At 49.4% G+C, this 17,295-nt stretch overlaps 1 protein-coding gene across 2 annotated transcripts; it reads right to left on the bottom strand.

Moving 5' to 3' along the window:
- Window positions 1–669: 669 nt before the first annotated feature.
- Window positions 670–16,903, bottom strand: INPP5B (inositol polyphosphate-5-phosphatase B). Of its 2 annotated transcripts, none has more exons than XM_068417724.1 (22): window positions 16,793–16,903; window positions 16,594–16,673; window positions 16,045–16,142; window positions 15,621–15,650; window positions 15,031–15,141; window positions 11,246–11,339; window positions 9,712–9,882; window positions 8,889–8,990; window positions 8,367–8,481; window positions 7,585–7,701; window positions 6,670–6,857; window positions 5,960–6,071; window positions 5,679–5,788; window positions 5,284–5,419; window positions 4,577–4,687; window positions 3,856–4,018; window positions 3,462–3,697; window positions 2,768–2,881; window positions 2,297–2,381; window positions 1,776–1,903; window positions 1,411–1,522; window positions 670–1,092 (listed from the first exon to the last, which is right to left on the bottom strand). In XM_068417724.1, exons 1-22 carry the CDS (start codon window positions 16,847–16,849, stop codon window positions 968–970), a joined length of 2,595 nt encoding a protein of 864 aa, XP_068273825.1. In that variant the 5' UTR covers window positions 16,850–16,903; the 3' UTR covers window positions 670–967. The 2 variants fall into 2 exon arrangements, with proteins under 2 accessions (XP_068273825.1, XP_068273826.1); XM_068417725.1 differs by having other exon boundaries at window positions 11,246–11,336.
- Window positions 16,904–17,295: the final 392 nt, after the last annotated feature.

Here is a 17,295-nt window from a genome sequence, read left to right as displayed (position 1 = left end):
CCGACGGGAGAGCCGCTCCCGCCGCGGGGCCTCACGGGAAGGGGCGCTGAGGCGGGCGCGGGGCCGCGCCTGCGCACTCGGCGGCGATCCGGAGCGGCGGTTCGCGCCGCCACCCGCCCCGGGCTCTGCCCGCCCCCGGCCGGGGCCCCCTCCGCCGCCCTGCCAGCCCCGAGCAGCCCCGGACGGGGCCCCCTCCGCCGCCCTGCCCGCCCCGAGCAGCGTTACCAGCGCCAGAAGGGAAAGGAAAGGGGGGCGGCAGTGCCAGAGCAACCGGCCCCGGGTAGAGAACGGTCCGCGGAGGCCGCGGCCCAGCCTGGCAGCCCGTGCAGCAGAGAAGATGCCGCAGACGCACCACAACCAGCGTTAAAATAGATTTATAGCATCGAAATACAGCTACACGATAGGGAAAAATAGCCCTTTCTTCCATTATTAGCACCAGTTGAAAGTAGAGCACACAAAGCCGAGATCTAAGATCCATTTTCCTTGATGCTCCACTTTTACCTCAGCATTTTCAAAAATAGTCTCGGGCTCTGCGCAGGCTTCACAGTCTGAAACCAGGGCAGGGGGCTGCTCCAGGCTTTGTACAACAGCACTTAAATCACCGTCAAGAAATTAAGAGCCTAAACCAGCCAAAATCAAAATAGGCAGATAGGCTGGAAAAATGCACCAACATCTTTTTATTTAAATAACAAGGATCTAAATTCTGAGTTTAATACAACTTAAATAAAATACAGTGTAAATATCAGTTTTTATATTTTTGCTTGTCTACATACAGCTTATTTAGAAATTTGATAAACTTTACAGCTTAAACAGTGACACCTGATGCAAACTGACTGATCTGCACCTTCGAAAGCAACAGATTGTATAAAATACTGTGATATTTTAAAAAAAGCCAGTACCCTGTACAAAAAAAAAATATTTTTACAGTAATTTGATATCTAAAAATCAGATTAGCTGCACCTGAAATTCATGGTAAATTGTCTTCTCTCAAGAGGAACTGATGGATAAATTGCTGAGCTTTCCTCTTTTCAGTTATATCAGACGTAGGATGTCCAGGAGGAGGTCGAAGTAACAAGCCACCAAATATACTCGCTGCATTAAAAAAAAAAACAAAAACAAGCCCGTCACCAGCAGGATATCAAGGGTAATTCCACCAACCCCAGTCCATCAAAGTGAGAGAGTGCCTGGCTTCAGAATGGGGCAAGACAAAGCTGATGATCCACGTATCTCTTGAGTCACTTCACAGCTTTTTTCAGGCTGCTGCAGTGACTGTTTTTCTATGGACTGTTTGCTTGTTATTAAATGCTTCAACACAGCAGAGCCCACGACTGCACTCGTTTTGGAGAAATGTGTTTTGTTATACAAACTGCAAAGCCCCTCTGAACAGAATGGTTATTTTTCTCGCCTTACCAAGAATATTCACATCCAAATGGTTTTTCCCTGACTTTTTCAGTAGTTCTCGTAGAAATGCCATTAGATATTCAAATACATTTTTATGGCACCGTGGCAGGTTAGAGATGATCTGAGGAGGGGGAAAAAAAAGCCCAGCATTTATATTGAAGATATGGCAATGGCTTAGCAGCTTTATCTACTACCAATATCACCCTGTGTGCAAATACTACCAGCTCTTAACCAAGAAGCACCAGTTTTAGATCCTTTCTATTATCAGATGATTAAGTTTCTGAGAGCAAAAACCTGTTACTGGTCTGGCATAGAACAGTTTGCCTCCCCTGCCTCCGGAATTACAGGAAGTCTCACAGCGAAGCCGGCGATACCTGGCTGCTCAGCGGGTAGTTGCTGGCACTCTCCAAACAGCTGCTGTACAACCTGTAGCAGATGACGGGCTCCGGCAGGCTTTCCAGGAAGAGCAGCAGGGCTTCTGCTACTGAGTGGTTGCTGCCAACTGATCCAAAGACAGTTAAGGGAGAGGCAAGCACAGCATTATCTATTTTGGTCATATTTCTGCTGAAATATTAATCTTTGCTTAGGTCTCCAAGAACGCCTCCTATTGTTCACAGCTTTGAGTCAAATCACTTGACTCCCCATGGCAAGCCGTTTCCACTGGCAGTCAGACACGTGCGTAGTTCATCAACAATCCTCCATCAACATCACAGAGACTTAGCGGAGGCATTCGCACTGATTACAAGGAGGAGTGAGGAACTGCAGATCTCAGCTACCCCAAGATGAGAGACGGCAATTTAAAAACCATGATGGAGCACAGAAGGCTGTAAAATCTTTTTCAGCTTTGATCACTAAGGCATAGTGAGCGTTACTGGACATCAGTGTAAAAGGATACGGAGGGTATCGTGCATTCCTTTGTCCAAACAATCTCGGATTTGCTCAAATTCTGATCTGAGGCCTGGCTGCTGAAACAGGTCCTCCTGCAAACAATACCATTAGTCAGTCTCAAGGAAAATAAAAGTTATTTGGATAAACAGAGCAATGTCATCATAATCTGGCTGGAAAATTCTCTCCAAATTGGTAGTTATCAGCACAAATCCCACTGCGAGCAGCTCTAGTAAGGCTGTGGCACTGCAGTAGAGAGCAGTGCAGAAGGACAGCTGCTGATGCACGCCACACAGACAAGGTCACCATCACAAAACAGTAACTCAGGGCACCAGAATCACTTATCACAGATGTCCTTTATCTCTCTTTACCATTGGCCAAACACCCACAGTTAGCAATGATTGCTATCACCAGTATCTTCTTCAAAACTAAACCTAACGCAAACAAATTATTTTGTGTTTCCAGTACAAACACTGCCAACCTGCTGGGAAGCATTGCGGTATAGGTGATCCACCATCATCCACAGCTCTTTTGGAATGTCCATAGGCTTTTCAGCTTGAACAGCATCATCACTCATTTCTAGTGGCATCAGGGTCTGAGAGAGGAAGGTGTGGAGGAAAAAAAAAAAAAAAAAAAAAAGGGTAAGCTAGCCAAGTTCTTATTCCACTCTGCAAAAATGCTTCACAGAGCTTATACCTGAGAATTAAGACTTGTTAAGAAACTCTGCAGCTTCACTCACCAGTCTTCATACAAGACCAGTAAAACAGGCAGATTTATATCAAAATTCCAGACAAAAGAAACAAGCTGCTCTTAGAAACACGCTTCACGTACACTCAGCTCTATGGAAATGTTACATCAAGCCTCACATCTCCGTTCAATGCAGAGAAAGCCAAAGGCTCCAGGGAAAAGGTCTACGTTTACAAGTTGCACACCTTTTTTAAATGTGCAGGCAGAGCAAATGGGATCTTACTTTCAGTGCTCTCTGTATGAAATGGGTTTGTTCATCCACATGAAGAATTAATGCAAGGTGTGAAGGCGGTGCCCTGGAGAGCACAAGCTGTATCAGCATTCTCAGACTATGGACCAGGGAAGTGGAAGAAGGCTCTTCAGCAATAAACAGGACTTAGTTTTAACGGTTCTTGTGGGTTCAGAAGGGAATCTTGTCTTTAACTCACAAGTTTCCGAATGGATTCTGCTGACATGTCCTGGATCGGTTCCCTCATGTAACACAACGTATGAATGGGAGACCCAAAGCAACTTGGCAAGTAGTTTCCCGTTACAGATAGAAAATAATCCTTCCCCCTGTTAAGATGCAAGACTAAGATATCTTCAAGTTTTTCCTTTCCACAGTTTAAGTGTGTAGCTGTTGATTTATTAACAAACACCTCCAACTCAATTGTGATCTCAGCATCTGCCAGAAAATGATAAAAAAAACCCATACTCAGTTAAAAAAGGTACTAAAGCAATAAGCCTACAAATAGGCATAGCATTCTCAAAATAGCAGAGAGAACTAAGCCAGAAGGTGACAATATGAGCTCATTAACATGAGATGAACAATGAGGAGCTCACCTGATAGCAGAAAGCCCTTACTGGGATTAGCAATCAGCCACTCCTTGCAGTAGGTTTCCTCATCTGGTTTGCTGATAAATTCGAACTGGCAGGGCACCGGTCCATTGCGGATTGTGAACTTTGCTACCTGCAGCTGCATGTATTTAACGTCCTCGAAATGGAACTAGAAACAAATGTGGGTCAACATCATCAGCCAGTTCCACCTTGCCAAGCACCAGCAGCAATTCCAGTCCTGTAGTTTAATCATTAAGCAGCAAGATACCCAGATTAACCCTCTTGCTCCCTCATCCCATCTCTTCCAGGATTACAAAGGATTACATTTGCTTACTCTGTATGCTAAAGTCGTTTGCATCAGTGGGCCCTTTAAAAGAAATACTCCCCTCAAATAACCACAACGAAACTTGAGCACAAGATAGCTGTAGCCTCAAATGTCTCATTTGCTTATCTTTTTTAGTCCCCAACACACAAAGCAAATGCCGGATTTGTGACCTTCTCCAAATCCTTCAGATTTTACATTTTCTTTGAAACAACAAATCAGAGCAAGGGCCACAAACTACCCTTTTACTCTCTCCCCACCTCAGGGAGTGACACGTCAAAATATTCTACTTCTTTGGAACCAGACCCCGGGCTCTAGAATCCATCTTCTACCGCTGGAATACACTTCTGGGGTCTAGGGTTGCTCCGTTTCTCCAGCGAGTCACAGCACATGAACATGCCCTACCTCTCTCTGGGAGAGGGTCACTGAGGGAATGTTGGCATTCTCCAGCTTATCCAGGGAGCGCACTATTTCCTCAAAGGCTTTTCGATAGAGCTCCTCATTCACAACCTTCACCTGAAAAGGACAGACACTGCACCAGCTGGCATTTACTCTGCCTCTGCAGGACAGCTGTAACACAGCTGGAAACATGTGAAGTGATTTGATTTTAGCAGCACACTAGCATGTACAACACATCAACACATGAAATGAACAGAGCCGGATCTCCTGAGGATCCAACAGTAAAGGACCTTGCCATAACTAGCAAGAGTCACCCAGTCAGTACTAGATCAGCTTTTTCCTGCTCCCCCCCAAAAAAAAGTTTGGCAACACACTACTGCGTTGTCACTGATGTGGCATTCCTGCACTGCAAGTTTCTGTGAAAATTATGAGGAAAATAAGAAAAAATGCAAAAAAACACTTCTGAAAAAACACCTACAGACATTCATGCATGATTCTGCTTAACTGAAGTATCACTTAACACAACCCTAGCTTACTATGAACAACAATCCTATCTCAGTATCTTATCTAGCCCACCTTTTAAGCCATTGTTCTCTGTGTCTGCCATAAAAGCAGGACAGGGAAATTAGCAGGAGAACCTCCCTCCTCCTTCCCTCTCCCCACATAGAGGACGACATCAGCAGAGTTATTTCCTTCAGCACTGATGTACTTACCCCAACATCAAACACAGAGCTAACTGGCTTATGATCACTGATCTTCAAAGCCATGTGGCTGCGATAGCTCAGCTGAGCAATGTTCTGCCCTTTCCAGAGTATTCGATCGCACCATGCGGGAACACGACACTTCTCACTAAAACAGAGGTTAAAAATTACAGTTTCCAGGCACAGCTCAGGAGGAGTAACAATGCAAGGCACAACGCTGCTATGTTCCACATGATCAGGAGGATGCTGTGTCTGCTTCTCCATCAGAGAGAACACGTAAGAGTGAAAATCTCAGAACTGTTCCTACTTATAGCCATTAGAACTGCAACTCTTTTTAGCTTTGTTTTTACTTCCTTCAACGATAACATTAGCCATTGGTAGCATCACAGAGGAGGCAATCACCATACCTCGTGTCCCAGTCATCACAGCCAGCATCATATTTGTATGTTGGCTGGAAAGAAATCTTTCCCTCTGTAAAGCCTTCAAAGACTGCATTTGCATTCATTTGCTTCTTTAGCTAGGAAAGAAAAAAAAAGACAAAAAAAATTAATTTTCAATAAGCTCAAGCACAATTCCCATAGGAGCTGAAAGGGAGATAGATGTTCAGCATGGAGAAGGCTAAGGAGCATGTGTGCAGTTTCTAACCAGCACCCTCAGCACCACCTGCAGGTAGGCGAGACATCAGTACCTGGTCATATTGGCAAAGCTCTAGAAATGCTTTCTCATCTACGAGCTGCTTCACTTTTGCCACATCCAGTTCCTCCAGCCGATAGTTGAGGTCACCCAACCATAAGATCACACTGAAAGAGAATGCACACCAGGAGTCTGCACAGAGGCCTACAGATGTCCAAAGCGCAAGCTGGCTGTGGGCTGGAAGCGCAGCTCCGCAGCAGTGCCTTAAACCATCTAATGCAAGCATGAGCTCCTCTAACCTCCACACGATCAGGAGGATGCTGTGTCTGCTTCTCCATCAGAGAGAACAAGTAAGAGTGAAAACTTGAAAGAGAAGCTGCATTTTCTACCTTTGCTGGTTTTAATTCCTGTTCTGCATGTTTGTCACTCCCTCTTAATAACTGGTGCTTTTAATATTCCACACTGACTAAATCCCACAACCCATTGGGGAAATCGATGCATATTATTGCCCCATTCCCACTTCATGCTTGGAAATAAAACAAGGCCTGGAAGAGCACAAGGCAGCAAGTGACTTGTCAGAGCTGTCTAGGTGTCCGCTCTCAAAACCAGGGTCACGGTAAAGCATTTCTGTCCCTTCCAGGCTGACAATTAGATCACTGGGCACCCCTTCTCACGCCCCTGCTGAGAGAACCTCACACCCCAGTACGTTCATAATGTTCCTCCTTGCCACATGCAGTGATCCACACAGTGATACGGGAAGCATACTCGTGTTTGCCAATTGTGAGAGGGGGCAAATTTGGATCCAACTGGCAGAATTGCATCCGAGAGCAGATGTCTTTGAAGTCCTGGTTCCTCCGCTCATATTCCTCCGTGTGAGCTGCAAGGTGAGAATTCACAATGCACACACTAGTGTTATGGAATTTAAACCTTATGGCAACACCACCTTTGTTACCCTGAAAGATAAAGGCAAAGACACCGGTCAGAAGCTTCTACACAATACATAATCCACAAATCAGTTACTAGCACTGGACAAGCCAGAAGACATTGAGGCAGACCATTTAATTCCAGAGGAAGGAAAAGGCAGAAAACACTAATTAGTGATAACTACTTCATGAATTCAAGCCAGTAACTCATGTGAGGGTTGCACACAGCAACAGAACACAGCAAGCAAGCACGTGGAACTCAGCTTGTAATTCAGGAATTGGCTAATACAAAAGGAAATTAAAATCAGTAAGAGAGATGGTCAATTACTTTAGCAAGTCCCAAAACTTATTTAGCAACAAACTGGATCTTTCAACACAAACCATAAAAAAATTGCAAATGGAGGAGGAAGCACATGTCTTAGCTGGTCAAAAATACCTTTGACAAGTTATAGCTGCAATGTTCACAGAAACTACACTCAAAGGGTACAGACTTCATTCCAATGGTGAGGAATGGCAAGAGGCCAGGAAGTCCTCCTCAGGAAAACTAATCTGGATAGACATGTTTTTTCCACTCATGTTTCCTTGTGTTATTTGCTTTGGGCAAAATCACAGCCAGCATCAAAAACACATGAGAGCAAGGCCCCACACAGCCCAGCTGCATCCCTAAGCTGGAGGAACAACCACTACATCTAAGGACAGGGGCTCTCCAGGGCTCTTCTAAACCTCACCCCCTCTCATGCACAGTTGCCATTCTTACCATCCTCCCCATGATTCCAGTTCCCACAGTCTCAATTTCCACCTCGGAGACGTTCAAAGCAAGGTCTGCTTTCACATACAACAGAAGCATGATGCCCACGAGCCGCACAAGTTTAACCTGCAAAACAGATCCTGTGCCATTAAATACTAGAATGGGAGAGGTTTGATGAGAGAAGGCACATTGCCCTCGAGTCCAGAACACCAGTCACCAAAATACAGATGAAGAAAAAGAGTTCCAGGCTCATCCGACAGACCAACTGGACTCACAGTACACAGGCACTCCAGCAGCACAGCATGGGAAGGAGCCAGGGACCAACACCCCAGTAAAGGAAGTTGAAACTCAAAGCAAAATCTAAAGCACAAGCACAGCCCATGGAAGGACCTTCCCTTCAACAACAGTGACAGGAGACAAAGCAGACCTAAGGAGCAGGAGCCAAAACAGAAGCAGTATTCCTACCAAGATACCTTCACAACTCATTCCACCATGCATTGCGGAGACAGACATGGAAGAAGCTAAGATACTTCCTATTCTCTTCCCCCAAGATAGCAGGAGCTTCCTTTACGTGTGGATGCCTGGCTCTGGTCTCCCGTCCTGCCCCCTGCCTCAGACCCTGCACAGCAACACTACCTACGTCACCTCCAGAGCACTTCTGACAGAGCAAAAGCCTGCAGACAATGAGCCTCTGGAAGACACAGCAACTGAGAACAAGAAAAAGCAAAGGGAAAAAGAGGCCCAAGTGGAAAATTATTCCACACTCCAACCTCCCCAAAAGCCACATTTACCTTTGCATATTTGGCATCTGGGTGAAGACTATCAGTTACAGCTTTAAACCATTCTTCTTCCTTCGGTGTGTCATTGAAAAAGAAGGCTTCTTTACTCAGATCAAGCTCCTGGAAACTGTGTTAGAGGAAGGAACCCATGGATGCATGCACTCGTTTATAACTCTCCAGCCTTTCCTCTGGGAAATAACTAAATCAATTTATACTCCCTAAATTTATAACTGAAAACTCAAATTCAGTTATGCTGATGTCAGAGGTACGTTAAATGTAAAGCTAAATTACTATCAGTATTAAATTGAATGGCACTAAATTTTGTAACACTGCAGTGCCAGAGAGTCCAAACGCTACCAGAGTAACAGCCCTTTCAGGCTATGCAAACACACACTCTAAAGCTATGCAATGGAGTGAGGCAATGCAAACATTCCTCAGCTGTGGCGTCTTGGCTGAACACCTCCATGCTACAGATTCACAAGCAAGCGACCCACAGGCGAGGTTTGGAAGGACGGGCCAGAAAGAGACACTCACCCCACGCAGTAAATATCTGGAGGCTCAGCATCACATCTCAGCCAAGGCTGGAGGCTTTCTCTGGGTGACTGACCATTCACATTATATGTCCCAACAAAAAATCTGCAAAGAAATTAACTAAAATTCCAGAGCTGCAAGTTGTAGAGCTGATGGAAATACCACTACTATTAACCCATCTACTTAATACGGCATATAACTATTTAGGAGTAACATGTTTCCAGGGGGAATTAGGAAAATGTGACAAAGTTTAAATCCCTAATATAATTTAATTACAGTAGCATCTTTACAGACATGTTTTACAGAAGCATACACATTTTTACACATAGTATTAAAAAAAAAAAAAAGACTAGAGCTGTGCCGTAACAGCTTGAAATTGTAAGTTCATAGAATGAGATGCATAAAAGGATTTCAACCTTCTTGGTTGAAAGTTTTGGTCCTAATTACATATTTCACCCAAGCTCTTCTGAGCTAATTGGAACAACTACATGCATAAGTAGTGAACAGAAGCAGTGAGAGAGGTGCACAGAACTGATACATTTCCAGACACGATCTGAAATAAGCACAGGAAAACGTCATTTCAAAAAGGCCATTTCCTCAACAAGAACCACGAGGCAAGCCTTGACAGAGACATGAATTAAATTCTTCTCTGCTAATGCCTAAATGAGGAAAGCAACCTGTTCTGGAAAGCATGGCTCATACTTTTCTACCAAATTTCCTATTTGTAGGGATACTAGATGAAATAACGAACATGATTTATTTTGACAGCTTATGCTAACTAACTTACTCCCCACAAAAATAAGTTCTTCTCAGGAATGATCATTACCTGAAGCTCTGAATGTGTGTGTAGGAATCCTCCATTTGTACAAGCTGAGATTTAACAATAGTATCTCTTAGTCCAAACTTTGGTTCTGATAAGATGGAAGCCTTGTTTGAAACCATTACGCTGGAGGACCGTACCATCTCAGTTGTCACTTCAGGTTTGAGTTTGTTTTGCCTGCAAACGAAAGCAAAACCGCATGATGAAACCCAGGACATACACACACCCTAAACAGCTTATTTCTACCACCAAGGACTTGACTCGCATTTATCTGTTTCACTAAAGACAGATAATCAGTGTTTGGGATCAGCAAACAAGACTGAAATAAGCATTTCTTAGAACGGTTCAGATCTCTAGATAAAACCAGTTTAACTAACTGAAATAACAAATGGTTTTCACTAAGCTGGTGCAGCCCGTTGATTCAGAGCAGGCCTTGCTCACACCTGAAGGCTCATACAAAACCTCTACACCTTCCCTGCTTAATGGAGCAAGGAGACGCAAATCTCATCTCCTGCTGCCTCTGCTCAGCCCTTCTGACCTCAGCAGAACAAAAACTGTGTTTGTTTAACAAGCCATCTGGTGGAAAACTCCCAGCTCTGCCTAGAAATGAGGCAGCACAGAGTGGATGGAGGTAGAGGTGGTTTTATTTAGTATCTGGTGACTCTGCAAACTCCTTTTGCAACAATAACAATGCCACAGCTTTGGAGTTCCCACAAGCAAGTGGATGGTATAAATTTAAGGTCAACAACCTGCACACCAGTGCCAAGGACAGCACACAGACAGACATAGGCAGCAGGGTCCACAAAGTCCTGGGAACTGAAAAATGAAACTGGAACATTTTAAGAGTGTATCTATGAGACAGGGTGGCCCTAAGCCAAAGCTCTCTGCATTCAAAACAAACAACCCTAGTGGGTCCTGTCCCACTGAACAGCAAAAATATGCCCAAATAGGGGACTAGCAGGACCGCCTCTGAGAGACTGTGCTGAAAGTTTTGACAGCATGCTTATGCTGAACTTTTTTCTCTCCTAACTAGAACCTGCAGATTCTCATCTCAAAAAATTGCCAACTTCTGCTCTAGATCCCACCACTTCTGGGGACTGCAACCGACAGGGTTGCCGGCAGATGGAACTAGATAACGCAGCCGCAAGATTGCTTGAGCACTGGCGTGGGCACAGACCTCACGCTGGCACCAGAGAGACCAACTTCCCCACTTGGTTTCCAGCTGAAAACCAGGAAGCCCAGACAGATCGCTCTCTGCACCTTCTTTTTCTTCCTCTAGACATCAAAGCATCAACAATTTGCTCACTGCAGTTCATTCCATCCGTACACCATCACCAAGAAGTACCCAGAACTTTGGTGCTAAACATATTTACTGTCACAATACAGAGATCCTCTGCAGAGGGGAGGCATAGCTAAACTGGCAAAGAAACGTTGCCACCACTTTTACTGCTCACTAGAGCTTCCACAAAGAGCTGACGTGCACAACGCTCCCTTCAACTGCTTCACCAAACCTGCACAAGAAGCAAGAGAGATACCGTACCTGGGAGCACTTTTATCGGTGCTGTCGTGGCTCTGGTTCTCACTAACCACAAGCTTTTTTCCATTCTGTTTGACGCCTTCAGCGCCAACCTCTTCTGGAAAAAAACAAAGTTTCACATTAAACACAAAGTGTTCTTTAATTTATCAACACACTTATGCAAACACTGGCAAAAATCCGTGAGCAGAATATAGTTTAGATTTGCGTGGAGAAACAAAGCGCCCCGCAGGCTCTCTTTCCGTTATCTGATAGATTCAGCTTATTTTGACAGAACCGTTCTGTGATGGTGCAGCTTCCCCTCGAGAGGAAGCATCAACGCTGGCATGCCGTGCAGCCATGGAGAGCAGGAGAATTGCTGCACGCTGCCTGCCCGCTGCTGGAGCGGGTTGCTGTTGGCTCTCCTTACGGCTAAGCCAAAGCAGGACTTAGCAGTACAAAATCCAGGGCTTTATCCCGGGAATCCAAAAAAATGTACGTTAATAACAGGTTTTTTTCTTTCTGAAGCAAGACAGGAAGTACAAAGAAAGGAAGAAAAAGGGGAAAAAAAACCCCACACCACACTACCATTTGAAGGCTTCCTACTTATCTGCAAACACACAGCAAAGCACAAGTGTTTCCCCCCTCGAGGCACTGCAGTATAGAGCCACCATATGAACTCACTGCAGCTCAGCAGAAACAAGTGCGTCAATGCAAACTGCATGTTCCTAAAAAAATAATGGGGCAGCTGCCATGCAAATGTAACTAAATACAGGTGTGACACTAAATACATCACACTATGTTACCAAAATTTGACCAGTCTTTCAGCATTTTGTTTCCGCTATGACATTCTGCTCCTACAAGTAGCAAAATAACAGTTAAAAAGAGGATTCTGCGTGGGGGTGTCCATGTTTAAGACGCACAAACAGCAATCTCAAGATTATGCTACTTTGCATACAAATCTAATGATGATACAGAAATTGTTCTGAAGATTAGAAGGTTCTAGTCATTCAGTTGAGCTTCTCCTTCACTGAGCACAATCTAGAAAAATTAAAATGTTATTGCTGTCATGGTACATTCTCCAGGATGAGGGCGCAAACCAGAAACAGAACTTGAAGTACTTTACCTAAGCACTCAGAATATAAACAAGCTGACAAGAAGTGGCCATATTCTCAGCTTGGAAAACCTCTTCTGCCAAGAGCCCTCTGAGAATAAACACTGTGTAAGAGGATTTATCACAGGTTGGTTGCAGAAGAGCACGTGACTCAAACCTCATTACAGATCACACAGACAAAGTCCCGTGGAATTGAAGAGGAACGTACGCAGTTCAGAGATGCGCTGCGAAGCGTGGTCTCGGGGAGCTGGGACAGAGCCATGAATTTTCTCCATAGGCATTACGTCCTTCATCAGTGCTGCTGGACCCTCTGCAAGTTCTCCCAATAAAGATCATACAACGTATCTTAACAATGACAAGAACCAACCTGAACTTTCACTTTAACGGACAACTGTTGCTTCTGTAACAGGAAGGGAGCAGAAGCTCAGGCTTTATTACCCACACAGGACAATGGCGCTGGCCAGCACGCAGAAGGCCTTAGTGCCAGAACAGCAAGACTTGTGTGCCTGCTCAGTGCTGATGACACGGCTGCTACGTGATCCAAAGATCACAGTCATACAACACACTTTGGCATTCTAACCTCGTTAGTGGAAACCAGTTCTAGTAGGATTCTCCTAAGAAAAAGCCTAGCCCTGGAAAAGGGCTGTTTCCTTTAGATACATTTATATCTGGATACAGATTGCTCTAGCCAGAGGGATCTATATGTTAGAGATCTGAAGTGGAATATTTTAGCAAGATAATGACCTTGTTCAATAATTGAACTGGGCACAGAAATACAGAGCTACGTGCAGCGATTACAGAACAGCAGAATGTGTACGACCTGAATCAGACAGGATTTGCAGCTGAAAGAGATTTAAGCAGTAATAAAGACGTTCTTGTTAAAAATGCACAGTAACATTATAGTACTGTTCTATAGCAGGAAAATGGTGACTCCACCACCTCCCTGGGCAGCCCATTCCAATGTCTAATAACCCTTTCTGAAAAGAAATTCTTCCTAATGTCCAACCTGAACCTCCCCTGGCAAAGCTTGAGGCTGTGTCCTCTTGTCCTATCGCTAGTTGCCCGGGAGAAGAGGCCGACTCCCACTTCACTACAACCTCCCTTCAGGTAGTTGTAGACTGCACTAAGGTCACCTCTGAGCCTCCTCTTCTCCAGGCTAAACACCCCCAGCTCCCTCAGCCGTTCCTTGTAGGTCAGACCCTCCAGAACATGTTCATGTTCCAGAATTCATGTTCCAAAAGACCCCAAAAGTGACAGCAGAGGGCATTTTCTTCTGCCAATACAAGGAGGAGGGAGGAAAAAAAAACCCAAACAAAACCCTAGGCTCCTCTGACTCAAGAAAAACACAATGAAGCCTTGAAAAAGCAACTTTGTCAAAGCTCAAAGGCAGGATTTGATAGGAGAACTACTTCCCAAGGAGCTTACCATTCAAAGAGTGTTACTGTGTTCCAGATACAACAAAAACACACCAACAAAGGAGCCAGGGTTGTGTTTCATTCAGCATGTTTTTCGTCCTAAACACATAGACGTGCCCTAGTCTCTCCCAGTCAGTTCTAAGACACAAGTTAAAACTCTGCATCTGAGGGGAAGTTCCCAGAACCCGACCTGGGCTCAGCCCATGCTGCGCTGCTGCCTCAGTTACAAAGTTCATCCCTTCCCTTTTTTTTTTTAATACACTGCTGATAAACACAGAAATAAAAAGAAGGAACGCCAGCAATAGCAAACTGCACCTCACGAATTAAGAGGAGCCCAGCCGAAATGAAGGCGGGCAAACGAGAAGTGGTGTAACTCAGACCCTGAGCCCCACACTGACCTCCAGGAATTGCTCTGGCCCTCTGCATCCTCTCAGAGGTGCGCTCTGCGCGGAGGGAAGGGCAGCGGGCACCGGCGCCGTGGGGACCGGGGTGCGCAGCAAGCACCGACCCGGCGAGAGGAGGTGGCTGCCACCCCGCCGGCACAGCCGAGCCCCGCGGCAGCCGAGCGCCGGCGAGCAGGGCGGGAGCGGCACCGGACTGCCACAGCCGCAGACACCCCGGCGACCCCGGCAAGCAGCGCCCGGGATCCCGGAGGCTGCCGGGCCGGGGCCGGGGCGATGCCGCGGTACCTGCGCGGTTTGCTCTGCTCCGGCTGCCCCACAGCTCTGCCCGCCATGGGAAGGCCGGCGGCAACAGGGCGCTGTGCCCGGGGGCAGCCCCCGGCCCCGCCGCCCCGGAGTCGCGGCCGTCGCCCCTTGCAGGGCGGCCGAGCGCCCGGGGCCGGCGCTGGGCGTCGGGCGGCCCCCGGGCCCCTCCGCCCGCGCTGCCGCTGCCCCCGCCCGCTCAGCTCCCGTCCCCGCGCTCACCTCGGTGGGGCCGCCCGCCCGCGGACATCGCCGCAGCTCCGCGCCCCCGGGAGCCGCCCCGCCCCCGGGAGCCGCCCCGCCCCCGGGAGCCGCCCCGCCCCCGGGAGCCGCCCCGCCCCCGGGAGCCGCCCCGCCCCCGGGAGCCGCCCCGCCCCCGGGAGCCGCCCCGCCCCCGGGAGCCGCCCCGCCCCCGGGAGCCGCCCCGCCCCCGGGAGCCGCCCCGCCCCCGGGAGCCGCCCCGCCCCCGGGAGCCGCCCCGCCCCCGGGAGCCGCCGCCGCGCTCCCGCTCGAACACGTGCACAAACAACGCGCGGGCCGAGGCCGCGAACCGCATCCAGCGCCCGACGGAGCTCGTACCTGGGCTGCACCGGCGGACCTCCTGAAGGAACGTGCGCGTGTGGGAGCCAAAGGGCAACCGCAGCGTGAGTCGATCGTCCGCTGAACTTATCCGGACAGTCACGTCAGAGCCTGGAGACGTTGGGGGAAGAGGAGCTCTCGTGGTCAGTGCTGACAAGCCTTCAGAAACCCAGCATTTTCCCCACCCTGCAGCAGCTGGTGCGTGCACACATGCAGACTTCAGCAACAAGTCTCCCCACACCGTCTTATCATGGTCCTTTTCCACATTTTACGTGAGAATGCCATTTAAAAATATAAAAATCAGCGCTTATAATAATTTTTATTTTGCTCATTCAGTGACAATAATTAATATTCCAGTAGCAGTTTAAAAGTGGAAAAAATTGCTCCTTTGTTTGAACTGGGGTGACGATACGTGTTAGCGTGAACTGAATCACAGCAAAGAGCACACCAAGTCCCCCAACAGCAGCAAGACAAGATCCCCCCGACCAACAGCCCGCGCACGAGAGCCCCCACTGCTGCCTCACTGAGCGTAGCTGTGCAGGGCCCAGGAACGCCTGGAGCACAGGCGTTAAAGCAACAACAGAACTCACCGATGACATGAAGGTCACTGTCAAGTACAACTGTAAAAGCAAAACACAGTTCAGTTACAAGGCTAAGCAACAGGTTTGCAGACTGCGCTGACACTTTGAGGTTAGCAAGCTCGGTAAGTTCCTCGACCCCCAAACACTCCTTGTGCGAACAGAGACAGGCAGGACAAACCTGCCGCAGCAGGAGGCCGTGGCTGGTGCCTGGTGGGACCCAGGGCGCTCTGGATTGCAGGGCCATTAATCTAGCAGGGCCCTTCCAGCCGTGCTGTGTGATGCACAAGTGTCACCGGGGGTTACAAATTGAAGAAAAAACGTGAAGGCTGAACAGATCCCAAATTTCAGCAAGTAGAACAACAAAATAAGGACTCGAAACCCCTTCATCCCCTTCCTTGGAGGCGGCTGCTAAGCCACCAAAGTGTGTTAGTACCTTCTTCCACTGCGAACCCTTCTGTGACCGGGATCACCTTCTCCAGCCAGACATCCTCAGCGGTTATGGCCATCCGCCGGTGAGTGTACACGTGGATCCTGCGAGCACAGAGCAGACACGGAGGCAACGCCTCCTCGATTCTGGCATCTAACCCAAACCTTCTGTGGTTCTGTGATCTCTGCAGGTACAGCGGACCCCATCCCCTCCAGCGCCTGCTAGCGCAGCCTCCTGCGAATCCCAAAGCAACCGCTCGGCCGTGTGCCCCCCCACCTGCCCACCCCCCATCTAAACGGGAACGTATCCGTGCCCGGGCAATGCGCCAGACCGGCACCGCCGGGGCCCGGGCTCTCCCCATCCACCGCCCGTCACCGCAGCGCGGTAAGCGCCGGGGCACGACGCCCCCAACCCACCGCCACACCGGGCCCGCCCCGGCAGAAGCCTTCGGCGTTCCCGAGGCCCGTACGAGGCCGCAGAGCTCTCGGCGCCTCCGCGCACGTTCCTCCCCCCGGGCCCGCCCCGCCGCCCCCCGGGCACGGCCCCGGCACCCACGCGTGCTCCCCGCCGCTCTCCACGAGGCCCAGGAGCCGGCTCTCCGCGCTCTGCCCCGCGGCCAGGACGCCCTGCACCGCCTGCGGCTGCGGTCAAGGAAGGGCGGCGAGAGACGGGCCCGCGGGGCCGCCGGAGCGGGGCGCGGGGGGCCCGGGACCCCGCCCGCCCCCGCGCAGGCCGCGGCCGAAGCAAAGGATACGGCGCGACAGGTCGCCCCCCGCGCCAGGCTCTCCTGGATGGCGACCGACTGGTCCATCCTCCGCGCCGGGCGCGCAGCGGGGGCCGCTCGCCAGCGGGGGCCGCGCTCCCCGGCACCGGGGCCCGGCGGCTCCCCCGGCCCGGCCGCTCGGCGTCGTGCCCGGCCCCCCCGGCCGTTACCGCCCCCCCGCCCCGGCTTCCCCCCCGCCCCGGCTCCCCCACCGCCTCTCGGCCCCCGGCCCGCCCCGAGGCGCCCCGTTAGCCCTTCGCTCCGCCCCGCGCTGCCGCCGGACGCTGCGTGACGCGGCGGGGCCGGGCCGGGGAGGCCGCGGGCACCGGAGCCCCGGAAATACCGGCGCGCCCCGGCCCCGCTTTCGGTGAGGCTGTTCTCACCCAGTCCCACACCCGCTGCTCGGCCCGCGGCTCCTCGCGGGGGCTGCCGGAGCGCGGCCGTTCTGCCGGGGACAGCGGCGGCTCCCGGGGCAGCAGCGCTGCGCCTCAGCC

This window comes from Nyctibius grandis, chromosome 24 (assembly GCF_013368605.1).
Source record: "Nyctibius grandis isolate bNycGra1 chromosome 24, bNycGra1.pri, whole genome shotgun sequence".
Lineage (NCBI taxonomy): Eukaryota > Metazoa > Chordata > Aves > Nyctibiiformes > Nyctibiidae > Nyctibius > Nyctibius grandis.
This window is presented reverse-complemented; position numbering and strand designations above follow the sequence as displayed.

What these genes read in the sequence shown, in the direction of transcription:
- INPP5B (XM_068417724.1), bottom strand. Translation starts at nt 16,849, where the DNA reads ATGGACCAGTCGGTCGCCATCCAGGAGAGCCTGGCGCGGGGGGCGACC. An exon ending in GCTCTGTGTTTGATGTTGGG is followed by an intron (nt 4,688 to 5,283) that starts GTAAGTACATCA and finishes TGTCCTTTTCAG; the next exon opens with GTGAAGGTTGTGAATGAGGA. An exon ending in CAGAATCCATTCGGAAACTT is followed by an intron (nt 2,882 to 3,461) that starts GTGAGTTAAAGA and finishes TTCCTCTCTCAG; the next exon opens with ACCCTGATGCCACTAGAAAT.